Genomic DNA, 13,652 nt, shown 5'->3' with positions numbered 1-13,652 from the left:
AGGTCTGACAAACAGGGAAGATGGGTTGGGGAAGTGTAAGGAATACAAAGAGAGTTTATTGAAGCTTTTAAGTATAAATCAAATCACATTCTAAGGCTGGGCATGGTTGTAATCTCAGCACTTTGGGAGACCAAAGCAGGAGGACTGCTTGAGCCCAGGAGTTTGAAACCAGCCTGGGAAATATAGGGAGACCCTGTCTTTACAAAATAAAAAAAATTTGCTGGGCATGGTGGCATGTACACCTATAATGCTGAGATAGGAGGATGGCTTGAGCCAGGGTGGTCAAGGCTGTATTGAGCTATGATCACATCACTGCAACTCCAGTCTGGGCAGAAGAGTGAGACCGTGTCTCAAAACAAAACAACAAAAACCCCATTCTAATGGATGAATCTCCCAAGTGCTGAGTAAAACAAGCCAGACACAAGAGAATGTTCTATGCAATGTCATTTACATAAAGTTCAAAAACAGGCAAAATTTACCATCATTGGCGGTAGGGAGTGGGAGAAGCTGGACAGGGGCACAAGGTTGTTATTGGGGCTGGAAAGCTAAGTGAGCTCATTGTGAACATTTACTGAGTTTCCTTTTGTTTTTGTTTTCATTGTGTGTGTGTGTATGTGTGTGTTTGTGTGTGTCCCTGGGTGAGTGCAATTCACTGAGTTTTGATTCGTAAACTTCATGATTCGTATGACTTTATGATTTATAAACTTTGAATAAGAAGGTTATTTTTAAAAACATCCTAATATTTTCTCTTGAAAGAAAATTAGTTTGACATTTTCAACCATTATACGTATGGAGTTTATCAGAATTAATTTGGACCATTCTTGCCTTAATTATCTTGATATTCTGAGTTAAAATTCACTAGAATCTAAATGTTCTAAAATTTTCATTTCACACTGCTGGTGTAAACCTGGTCTACTATACTGAGAAAGAAATTGCCCAAAGTCAACTTCAGACTTAATAAAAATACTTTAATATATAGAACAGAGCCAACTTCACAGGTGCATTTGTTAATAACTTCATAGAGATGGAAACAGAATGACTTACTCTCTGAGCACCTCTGTTGCAGTATCATCTGCTCACCAAGAACAATAAGTCCATGCATTAGGAAGAGGCAGGCACTAGATCCAAAGTCAGGGCCCCCAGAATCCCTTCTTGGCTTTGCAACATGAACATAAAATGTCACATCTCTTATCTGTAAACCTCAGTTCCCCATGTGTAAAATTAAGGGAAAGCACATGAATGAAAGACTGTTTTGGAAAGGGTTTTGAGCACCTGATGAAATGTAACATAATTATTATTATTTAAGACAAATACTGAAGACTACCACTAATAAAAATAATGGCAAGAAAAATTGTCATTAGCACCTGCTAGAGGAAATTTATGATATGCAGAAGGGAGGTGAAGGAACGAAAGGAACCGTGAGCCTGCACAATTCTCTTTGCTAACAAATTCTATTGAGTTGAAAATATGTTCTAGAGGGGAGGAGTGGGAAGAGTCATTCTGATGGGAATGGATCAAATTGATAAATGGCTGCAGTCCTAGCTGGCCATGAGCACTAACAAATGCTACCTTTGGCATCTGTGGTTTTTGTCCTGATTTAGCAATCCTAGTTGTTAGGTCATCCCAATATATTGTTACAGAAACAAAGTGCTAGTTTTTGCATTCCCACAATTCTAATAATTACATATGTCTTCTTCCATGGGCTGAAAAAGTTTCTTTTCAAATGTTTAGGTATGTTCTGAATATAGCCATTGAATTTTCACTGTCTGCTTTTCCTTAAGAGTCCAAAATAATTGTCTTTCCCATTTTCTTTTAAACTGATACGACCTTGAACCTGGCTTCAGCTGTAGAGAAACTATTACTAGTTTAGGGAAAAGATTAGTTACTATTCCTAGAGCAGAAGGTCTCAAAGGTCTATATTGTCCCCAGTTGTTCATATTACCACCTGCAGTAACTCTCTGAAAGTCAGATTTCAGGCAGGCTTTTTGGAAGCGAAGGAGAGACAGAGATGAGACACCCTGAGGATGACTGCTGACACTTTGGTTTCCTTGGGGGCAGTAATTGGGGTGTCAGAACCATAAAGAGCAGAAAGCCATAAAACAGAAAGAAGATCACTTTTGCAGACTGAATACAGAATTTTTAGTTATAGGAATTTTCCATAGAATTTATAAGAGGTACTTGGCCATTCATTTAGGAAATCCCATCCCCGGACATAACGAAGTTTATTGGTATATTGACTCAAACACAGGATGCAAATTTACCAATCCCTTGGGCTATTTCAAACACATCAATAAAGAATATGTTCAAGCACACAACAATACAGAGAGTTAAGGAAATTGCTTTCCTCTGATGATCTTACCTTTTAGCTTTTGCTAAGATGGGCGCCAAGCTTTTCTTTCCTGATCAAACTTGCTGCATAGGGTATCTATAAGATAAAAACAAGCAACACCATCCAGGTAAGCTAGATTTGGAGACAGATGTGTAATGGAGACCCTTCATCATGCCTAACAATTTGAATGCCAATAGATCTTCCCTGAAAAAAAGAGGTGTCCATCTGCTTAGCAGTATGAGGCTTCTGGGGTACAGCATCCTTAAGGCCTGTTAACAAGTACAGTGAGGACAGAACAGATGATCACACTGGATTGCTGCTACAGCTAGTCCTTGAGGTTAACATGCGATGTTTCACTTTTTAAAGTTTTTAAAAATTTGTGTTTAATAATATGGTATCATATTTATTTAGGTATAAAAACTGAGTTATGACATTCTAATGTATGTTCAAGCTCATAAAACAAGAACGTGCTTACAAACTAGTTTAATGTAATTGTTCAGTTTATTAGAATGATTTCTTTATAACAGATGTAATTTCTTTATAACATATGCTATCCTTATAAATTGCAAATAAGACTAACTAAACCCAAACTATTACTCTGATTAGATTCCCAATAACTGATAAGATGCATCAGAGGCTGGGTGCGGTGGCTCACACCTGTAATCTCAGCACTTTGGGAGGCTGAGGTGGGAGGATCGCTTGAGCCCAGGAGTTCAAGACCAGCTTGGGCAACATAGGAAGGCTCTGTCTCTACAAAAAGTTAAAAAATTAGCCAAGTGTGGTGGCACACACCTGCTACTTGGGAGGCTGAGGTGGGAAGATTGCTTGAGCCCAGAAGGTCAAGGCTGCAATAAGCCATGATTGCACTACTGCACTCCAGCCTGGGTGACAGAGCAAGACCCCTTCTCTCTCACACACACACGAAGAAGCATCAGAATTAACTATACTCAATGGAAAATATGACCTTGAGAATTCTACCTGGGTAAACTTGAAAAGTACTTTTGAATACTGGGGTTTTGAATAAAAGTTGATCACACTTGGTATGCTTCTTTTCATTAGAAAATTCCAGTGGTTGAAATTGGACTCAATGTATTATTTAGATTTGCCTCTCCACTAACCCCCGTTAAGGTGCTCTATTCTTATGTTACCCACCTTCAGCATTACAGGCTAAACTCAGGGCTTTAAAGACTTGAGTCTATTCTACATGTAAAGAATAAATATTCACCCTTCTAGAATGTAACGTGAAATATGGCTGTTAAGTAAAAGCAGCGAGGGAAATAAAATTACTTTCATTCAATTAGCAATTATATATACATATATAATTATATACATATATATAATTTCCCACATTCCAGTATATGGTATGTTTTCCTCTCATTATCAACAGTCCACACATGTGAACCTTTATTATTAATGAGAAAGAGTTATAAATCTACAGTGATGCTAGTGGCTAAAAAGAGTTGGACCATTTTACTGCAATAATTAGCTGAATCAAACAGTGTTTTTAACAGGAAAGAAAAGACAATAATAAAATAATCATCTCACTATTTTGATATATAACCACAACATAAACATGTCAGATAGGCACATATCTGATAAAGGGTATAGACAGCAGCATTGAAATAAATGATTCATATAGTAACATTAAAAGTTCAGTGTCCTAATCTCGTATTTTAGGATGCAGGCTGAGATCAGCTAGATAACTATGACACGGACAGTTACACAAGGCCCTACTCCAGTTACCTCTTCTTTTCACTCTAGGTTATGCTATACCTGCTATTAACAGAGACCCCTTTGAATATTGGTTTTCCATTATGGTTTATGCTGCAATGTGCCAAAGTGTATGGATCACTTCTCTAGATGTATGACATGACAGAGCCTGGAATGGGATTCTATTATTTAGGATGACAAACAATGTAAACTTTTGGGCACAAGGAGTTCCCAATAAAATGTGTTTGTGCCACTCTCACATTTTAAAAAAGTCCTCAACATCAAAATTAGACACCACAAAGATTTAGCAAGTGTCTGTTCTATGCCAGCCACCGGGAAAGATAAGTTAAATCACCATGGGCCATCTCACTAAAGGAGTAAACTATTCATCCTAATCCAAAGAAACTCGCCTGAAGGATTCTACTTTCAGAGCTAAGTCAAAATGGCTCCTCTTTCTTTTTTTCAGAAGCAATAACACAGCATTTCATTAAGGTAGGAAGCTGAGAAGGAAAAGAAAAGCAAAAAAAAGGATTCAAGAAGAAAAGGACATTTCCAAATAAGCATATTTGAGTCCCAAGGGTCCAGATTGGAATATAAACTGGGGTGAAGAATTATCCCCACCAGAATGTTGATTTTTTCATTTATTTCATTAAAACAAAATGAAATAAAAGCCAAAAAAAAAGATAAAAAGCAAAAAGTAGTGAGCTGAGAATCATGTATTTTTCCATTCTAAGTCCTAAATCATGAATGGCAAATAAAGATTATAGCGGCATGGCCAGTTGTTAATGGAAACAGCATTATTTCACTGATTCCAGGATGCACTTTATCCCCTCACATTTTAACATTCTGAAATCACATGTATTATAATTGATGGTATCTTAGAATTACAGTTGAAACCTTTTTCTTTATGACTCATCAAGTAGTGGTGCCTCTTACAATTGATGGTGCTTCAGATTCCATAAAATGCAACATTGGACTTGCAGACACTTCAGCAAATTCTCCCCAACTCGGAAGCTCAGGATTTTAGAGGCTCGATTTAAACGAGTTAGTTATTCCATGCAAATCTACAATAGGACTTATAAAAGCTTTCTTTTCATCTTGACCAGCTTGGAAATTATCGAGATTGGCATGGAGAAAAAAATTCAAAGTATTATGTAACTTCTAAATTACCTACTTGGTTATAGTAGATCAAAAGTACTGGAGTTTAAAAAAGAAAAAGTGACTTCTTGGATTGTGCCAAGAGAGTTAACCTGAGCTCACACCTTCAGGTCAGTCAACATCTCAAAAAGAGAAAGATCAGAAGAAAAACGCTACATAACTAAGGAACAACTGATTGCACTGTCAAGGTGCACAACAGTAGATCAATAATTGGAAATGGACACACAGTAGCCAAAGTCTGTCTACTGCTAGAGAATTTTAAGGCAGCTTCCACAGAAGTTCAGGCTTGCAGTAAGTCCTCTGACTTGCAGGGATCTTCTTTTGATGCATATTTAGATACAGAACCAAAATCTTCCAGTGGCCCAGGGATCTTCTTCTAAAAATATAATGCAAAACAGTAATGGTTCTATCTACCTTTAAAAAAAAATAAAGATGTAAGACATATTTTTACAAACTCTCTAGGTTGATACAGTAGAAATCTGGGCAAGTTCCCATCCTAGTGAATACTGGAGAACCTCCAAGAAAAGACCATCTTACTGAAGAGCTGTGTCCTTGCCAAAGAACAAGCACTCTTCCAGCAAAGATAACGACCTCTCGCTCCTTTCCCTGTGAAGACGCACTGCACTCCCGTCATTAGGAAGTTGTAAACTGCTGTTTTACAAGTCCACAGTGAACAAAACATTAGTCCTTAATCTATTGATTGAACATTATTTTAATTGAGGCTTTTAATGAAGAACTTTGAGACGGGTTCCCCCTAGCTGCGTGTGACTGCAGCATTCTGGAAAAACAGCAGAGGGCACTTAAAGACTAGCACATTTTCCCAATCAACACGCCTTGTGGTAGCGATCTGACAAGTTCAAACGATGTGAATCTGGGTCTAGCCATTTATCATGTGCTCTGTATTGCAGTATCACAATGTCCTCCAAGAACTATGACTAAAAAATAAAAAAGCATGTCTTCAACAAATCTACAGTAGTAGCTTATACACAGATGCACTTGCTTATAAAATTATTGCCAAATTCGTAATAATAAAACAACAGTTTTATCAAGGCATCATCACAGTCTCAGTTCATGTTGTAAGTTTTTATATTTCAGTCCTTGGAAAAACTTTAATCAAAAGGCTATTTACTGAATAAAAATCTTCAGTCAGCTTCTTCATCCCAAGGACTGATAAGTTTTGCTTTTAAAATTGAATAAACTTCTCCTAGAATCACAATTCATTTGTGAATGAGAAATCTTTTACCCTTTATTACACTAAACATTTACATTTTCATAAACATGCTAAATTAAAAATCTTTTGTAGTGGTTCATAGGAATAGGATTATATTTCTTTGTTTTGCATAACTAAATGTGGCTTAGTAATAAAAATGCTATAAGCACTTGAAAACCCAGGGCAGGGGTGGGGGACTTTAATACAAACCATGTTAAATACTAAAAAACCCAAAATTTTAGCTATTTTTTAAAAAGGTAGCTTACAGTCATGTATAAATGTTAAATAATTCCTCACATGCTTTAAATCTCACATTGAGATAAATGTACATTCATTTATAAAGACACAAAGAGAATCAATCATTTGACTCTGTAGTCATCACAACTTTACATTTAACACGGGAAAAAGAAGCATTGGTGCAGAAATGACAGTCAACAGAGAATCTAAAAATGCAGGAGCTGAAGAAATTCATAAGTTTTCTTTCTATAGCAATGATACCCAAGACACTTTCGAAATAAGTTTTTTGAATAGAAACGCTTTTTAACAACATAGGATAAATGCATTGTGGGTCTTTGGGAATCATTACAAAATATGATGGTTTTAATATATTTGAATTCTCCATGACTGCAAGATACAGTGGGTTTTTATGCCATCTCAAGAAAAAAAAAAAAGCCTGTTTTGTAATATATGCTCCGTAAACTTTAAACATAAAATAATTTTGAGTGAACTGTTCTGTTTTCAGGAAGCAAAGCATGCAACCATATCGACTGATGAATAAGATCATCCAGCTAAAATATTCAGAAAGCCAGTAATTGTGATACCTTGCAATTTCTTGATAATCTTTAGATAGAATTTTCTAAAGACATTTTCCCCCAAGTACTTTGACAAATATATCAAGCTGAATAAGGAATTAGATACGTTTCTGTTGAAGTAACATTGAATCTGCAGCCTCAATTCTAAAGCAGATAGTACCATGTAAACATAGGTCTTTTCTGCACAAAACTATATCTAGCCAGATGGGCACGGTGGCTCACGCCTATAATAGTTCCACCATTGTAGGTACTACTTTGAGAAGGGCCATACCATTAAATTCATTACTCACATTGGCATAGAATTTTATGGCTTGTATGTACATTTCATGTTTATTACTCACTTGCACCTTGTAATATTCCTACCAGGGCACTAGGTTAAACCTTGTAGCAGTTCCTTTTGGTTGAGGAACTGACACTTAATGAACTGTATGGGATGGGTCTCAATCCCAAGTTACAGATGTTAAAAGCTCATGTCTGTTAGGTGTAGACAGGGCAGTAATACAGAAGCTCCCCCAAATTTGCTAGTATTCCTTCCTTTAGGAGTTGTGGTAATAGTATTTGTTTAGTGTAAAATAACATTTGAGGAAACTAGGACCAAGCCAGGGAAATTTGGGAAAGAATTAAGAGGACTGCTACATGAGAGTATCAGAGTTGGGTCAGGGTCATCATGGGTGGTGATTCATTCGACAAATGTTTATAAACAGCTGTTTGATGCTGCACACTGTGATAGGTACTGGAGTCAGCATGAAAACCCTGGGCATCTAATGGTAGGGGACACACAAAAAGGGGAAGCAGCAGGAGGGACAAATCATGTCGATTTCTCCAGTTTTCATGTTGTTACCCTGGATGTACCTTTGTGTATTTCAGGAATTACACGATACCTACAAGGGCAGGACGGTGGGGGCGGGAAAGTCAAGCTTCTCCCAAATTACTTAATTTGATTCCAGGAATAGTTTACTATCTATAGGAATGTGAATTAACAACATTTGTTTAGATAGATGAAAACATGTGATAAAATATTTTACAATACAGCATAACAAAATGATTTAGTAATACCAGTTTTAATCTTCCATGTACCAAATATCTCAAAAGACATGAGACATTTTTTCTTCTATCAGTCCTATGTGCTTATTACATGGAGACAATATAATTTCGTCTTTCACTAAAGAAACCAAATGCCAAAGAAAATTAAGACATTAAGGTTACATAACTGGCCTTGAATAGGGGCACTAAAAGAAATACTGTTTCCTTCTCTGATGCCCATTTTGCTATACTCACCACCACCCCCTGAAATCACAATTTTTTTTATTGCACGTGTGGCAATTTTTTTCTTTTGTTTTAAGAGTATGAAAATGGGCTGGGTGCAGTAGTTCATGTCTGTAATCCCAGCACTTTCGGAGGCCCAGGTGGGAGGATCATTGGAGGCCAGGAGTTTAAGACCAGCCTGGGCAATACAGAAGACCCTGTCTCTACAAAAGATTAAAGAATTAGTCAGGTGTGGTGGTGCACACCTGCAGTTCCAGCTACTTGGGAGGCTGAGGTGAGAGGCTTGCTTGAGTCCAGGAGTTTGAGGCTATAGTGAGCTATGATTATACCACTGCACTCCAGCCTGTGCAGCAGAGTGAGACCCTGTTTCAAAAAAAAAGACACAAACAAACAAAACAAAACCTGAAAATGATGACCTGTGTAAAATAAGGGAGATCCTAAAATTTTATATCCCCCTACATCGAATCTTTTATTTAAGTTTTTCCTTTAAACAGAGAACACAATTCACAGCAAGAAATCACAGCTCTTATTATCAAGGAAACAAAAGCTAAGAATGGGAATTTGTTATTAAATCAATTATGAAAATCCTCTGCTCCCCAGTAAATTTGGGTGCAAACAAAACCAACATGAGAAAAAAATCTTGTTTAAGCAGCATCTTATGTAGTGGTTTTCAGAACTGAGAGTTCTTAACGATCACTTGAGATCAAGGAAAGCCAATTGCTTCAAAAATGACTCTTAGGAGTCGTCACTAACACTGGCATGATTTCTCTGATGAAGAATGGAAACATTAACAACTATCTTTCTTAAATAATCCTGACAAAAGAACTAGATATGGCTCTGCACACAAGACAGGCACATATGCATGGATCCATGCTTAATGGTTGAAAGGTAGCATGGATCAGTACAGAAATGTCAAGCAACCCAAAGTGTAATAATTATGCTGGGAATATCACTAAAGACCAGTAGGTGTTTTTATCCAGGTGATTAAATATATCTTGAATATATTGAGCAGAAATAATTTTCCCCATTGTACTCATGAAAATGAAGAAGCTTGGGAGACTCCTTTAAAAGCCCTAATGAATAATACTAGATGCATCTACGTGGGGACAAAGGGCAAAAAGTTCAGAAGGCAAACAAAAACCCAAAGCAAAACCACTACATTTACTTATCAGACATCTTCCTGGTTTTTGTTCCCATATAAATAGATCTTAGTGAGTGTCCATTTTTAGAAATGATTGGGATAGAGTAATAAATTTCATTTGGAAATCATTTGTTTCTTTTCATCATCCTTCAAGTGAATTTAATTGATTAATTGTGCTCATTAATTGTGTTTTATTGGTAGTGGAGGGCCTGGTTCAAGCGTGAGTAGTGAAAGGAGAGGATAGAAGACAGTTGCCCTTCACTGAGCCCTTCACTGAGCACTGTGTTTGGGAAGTTTGCATAATGGAAGAAAATGCAGGTACCTTTGGTTTACCCACAGAGATAATTTACACATCTGTCTATTAACACATGGTAGGTAGTTACATTTAGAGGAAACATACTGCCACATCTGTTTATCCTGTGTCTAAGTAAATCTCTCGGTAATTAGCATCTAAGCCAGCTGAGAGGTAAGTGGACCAAAGGATTTCATGCAAAAACGTGAACAGTTTCATACATATTGGGTAGTCTGAAAACAAACCAATCAAGTTGAATTTATTTTTAAGTAGAAATGCATCTTACAATTTGTAACTGTTGCACCATTTCTTCTCGGTAGGCTAGTTCCCTTTTCATCTGATCCTGAAAATTATCTGGTAGGAGAGAGAGATAGAGAAAGATTAACTAAAGTGTAAAATCTACTTTTAGTTTAGCTAGTAAAAACATTATTGACAGTCCCATGGACAGCCCCCCTACTTTTAAGTCTTTTTCTCGTAGGCAAATTATATGCTCGTTTGAAGAATGTTTTCAACCCTCTATAATTTAATCAGACTAGACAGTAAATTCTGAGAGTGTGTCTTATGTTTTACAGTATCTCATATTCCGTCTAGTATTATCTCTTGCATATGATTACACAGAAACATCCCACACAATCATGTTCTTTAACCTTTGCACACTTGTGCAAATCACAGGTATTGGGAGCTTCCACTCCCCATACTGTCTTCAGAAGTCCAGCACGAGTGAGGAGGGGCAGGCCTTGGATAGAGCTGAGCATAGGAAATGCTGCCCCTCCTGTACATAATACCTTCTGGGTAAATAAGATGTGGGTCTGTGAAAAATGCCTGCCTGGCTTCACTGCAGCTCATCTCACTCCTAAGAGAGAGTACTTTGGCCTGACTCTCCTGTGCAGCAAACTCACCCTGGGATCAGCTTTATTTTATGGTCCTCCTTTGTCCTGGTGTCTTTCTACAGACCTTACCTTAATCTGAGAAGAAAACTTTAAGAGATATTGTCATGCAAAATATTTGTGCTATTCTACATATTGATCATATTTATTGCATTAGGGAAAAAATGACTTCCAAATGCACAGTTTAGTGTTACATCTTCTCCATGTGATCCTTTTAAAAGTGTGGACTTGGCTAATTTTGCCTTTTTCTGCACTGAAGGAGAAATTAGCATGATTTCATATTGAATTTGTGGTTGATAGGGCAGCAGCTTGAGTAAATCAGAAACTTCATCATCATCTTTTCTTCTCCTCTTCTTTTCATCTCCACAGTCAACTAGTGTGTGAGTTCTATGTGTTCTACCTTCATCTTCTCCCCTCTTTGCCATCGTTACCTCCCACATGCAGGCACCTCATCCCTGAATTATTTTCCGACTGACCGCCTAGCCTCCAGTCCCTTCCTCTCCAAATACCTTTAATTCCCTGCTTAAAAATCTCCAATGGCTTTCCAACACTTTCAAGATAGTATACCCTTTGGCTTTGTTCTTTTTATTTTTTTCAACTTCTACCTTTTCATAAGATTTGAATTTCTTATCCAACCCCAAACATGTGTTCTAATTAATTTTTTAAAAAAGACCCAATCCCTACTGTCACCTCTGATTTTAATGTCAAAGTCACCGTAATAGAGGGAAGTATGTGGTGTCATGCAAAGATTGAGAGAGGAGCTGTCATTCATTCCGGGAGCATTAGAGGGAAGAGCTGCTTAAGCAGACATGTGGAGAACAGCATTCTATATAAAGACATGGAAGGAGGAGAGGGGAACTGCATATGGCTCAGCTGGCTGCAGCCAAGGACACAGAGGAAATCCCCTGCACCCCACCAGCCACCAAACCACTCTCCAGTCCCCAACTATGCGTTATACTTGCAGCCTCTGTGCCTTTGCCCCTGCTGTGGTCTTGCCCTTGCAGCAAACAACTGCCTTTTCTTTAAAGTCCAGTCCAAATATTACCTCCTCCAAGAAGTCTTCTCCAATTTTGCAGCCCCTCCTGCCAGAATTATTTACCCTTTTTTTTTTTGTACTTCTCCAGTACCCTGTCCATACCTGTATTAATGCATCCATAATACATGCTATGATTAGTTGTTATCTATCTGTCTCCCTGCTAAACAGTTGAGTTATTAGAGGGCAGGAAGATACGTTTAGACACTTTAAAAATTTTCAAGGCCTACCACAGTGTCTGGCACACAGCAGGGGCTAGCTAATAAATGAGGAGTAAAAACATACAGAATTATTCACCAGCAGGTTGAGAGTCTGCCATCTATAGTAACTACCCCACTTTGGAGCCACAGAACTTTATCTAAAGAAACAAAGGTGTGAAATAATGTGCTTTTAGGTCTTTTCTTGCTCCAGCATGTTAAACTTTGATGACAGGCCGAGTGTGGTGGCTAAGCCTATAATCCCAGCCCTTTAGGAGGCCGAGGCAGGAAAATTGCTTGAGCCCAGGAGTTTGAGACCAGCCTGGGAAACATGGAAAAACCCTGTCTCTACTAAAAATACAAAAAATTAGTTGGGCATGGAGGCGCACTCCTGTAGTCCCAGTTATGTAGGAGGCTGAGGTAGAAGAATCACCTGAGCCTGGGAAGTCAAGGCTGCAGTGAGCTGAGATTGCATCACTGCACTCCAGTCTGGGTGACAAAGTGAGACTCTGTCTCAAAAAAAAAAAGAAAGAAAAATTTTTTGGTGACAAAATAAATTGATTTGATTGGGCTCCATGCACCCACTTGTCTTTCCTGTGCAGGGGAAGTGAGGGAAAGATTTTGATTTACACCAACAGCAATTAGGCATAAGGAACTATGTGAGGAGCTGGCACCCACCTCACCAGGTCAGGATGCTCCAGAGGTGGGTCAAAGGGTACAGGACAACAGGGGAACTAGCCCTCCACAAACTGCCCTGGTTCCAACACTTGGAAGGCCCGAGGTCTGGCCCGAAGGCCTCCAGGAAAATCAGTGTGGTTCCAGACACTGGAGCACATGGCAAGCAGGTCGCTCTCTGTGAAGGAGAAAACTTTCCTCTGAGCCTCTAGGGATCCAAGATGCCTTTGACCAGGGTGGTAAACTAAGATGAATTAGGAAGGAGGGGCTGCCTGAAGCCAACCTGGCTGGAGCACTTACTTCCCTGGGATCATAGAAGATTTTAATTTTAGTGGAGGAAACAGCTAAGGGCAATTCAGAGTGGAATGATGAAAACTAGTCCTAACTTAACTCATGCTCATTTTTCTATGATAGTACACTTAATATAATTCTCTAAGTTAACATGAAAAAAAGAAAAGAAGCCATTAAAGTATTAGAAAAAATGGTAATTTTTTTTAAGATTGGAGTGGGGAAGAGCATAAAAGGCCAAAACCGAAAAGGAAAAGACTGGTTGATTTGATTAGACAGAAATTTAAAACTTTGGTATGCCAATAAATTACAAACAGATTAAACTCCCCAAACATAAAACACCATAGTCAACATTTAAAGGTAATTGATACAAACCAAAAAATACTTGCAACATGTCAAAGAATTAACATTTTAGTATATAGAGGGTTTATACAAATCAATAAGAAAATGAACATATTGATGGAAATATGGGGAGAGAATATAAATGGCCATTCACAAAACATATGAAAGGATGTTAGACACATGAAAAATGTTCAACATCATCAGCAATGAAAGAAAAGGAAATAATATGAAATACCAAAATTTCCACTTAAGTCAGCAAAGATTAAATGAAAAGATGATACATGCTCTTCCAAAGACGGGAGGAGAAATTAG

General features: G+C 37.9%; 2 protein-coding genes across 14 annotated transcripts in view; both read right to left on the bottom strand.

The window, feature by feature from the left end:
• Window positions 1-13,652, bottom strand: part of IER3IP1 (immediate early response 3 interacting protein 1) — a 1,095,035-nt gene that overhangs the window by 58,310 nt on the left and 1,023,073 nt on the right. The gene's annotated exons all lie outside the window — the stretch shown is intronic.
• SKOR2 (SKI family transcriptional corepressor 2) overlaps window positions 1-13,652 on the bottom strand; it is a 45,953-nt gene that overhangs the window by 3,578 nt on the left and 28,723 nt on the right. The window contains exons 7-8 of the mRNA XM_050768143.1: window positions 10,205-10,272; window positions 2,360-2,425 (exon numbers count right to left, since the gene is read on the bottom strand). Of these exons, the coding sequence (XP_050624100.1) occupies window positions 2,363-2,425; window positions 10,205-10,272 (131 nt within the window). The 3' untranslated portion in view covers window positions 2,360-2,362. The remainder of the gene's footprint in view (window positions 1-2,359; window positions 2,426-10,204; window positions 10,273-13,652) is intronic.

The sequence above is a fragment of the Macaca thibetana genome, chromosome 18 (assembly GCF_024542745.1).
Source record: "Macaca thibetana thibetana isolate TM-01 chromosome 18, ASM2454274v1, whole genome shotgun sequence".
NCBI lineage: Eukaryota > Metazoa > Chordata > Mammalia > Primates > Cercopithecidae > Macaca > Macaca thibetana.
Note: the sequence above shows the minus strand (reverse complement) of the source record. Positions and strands in the feature narration are given on the sequence as shown.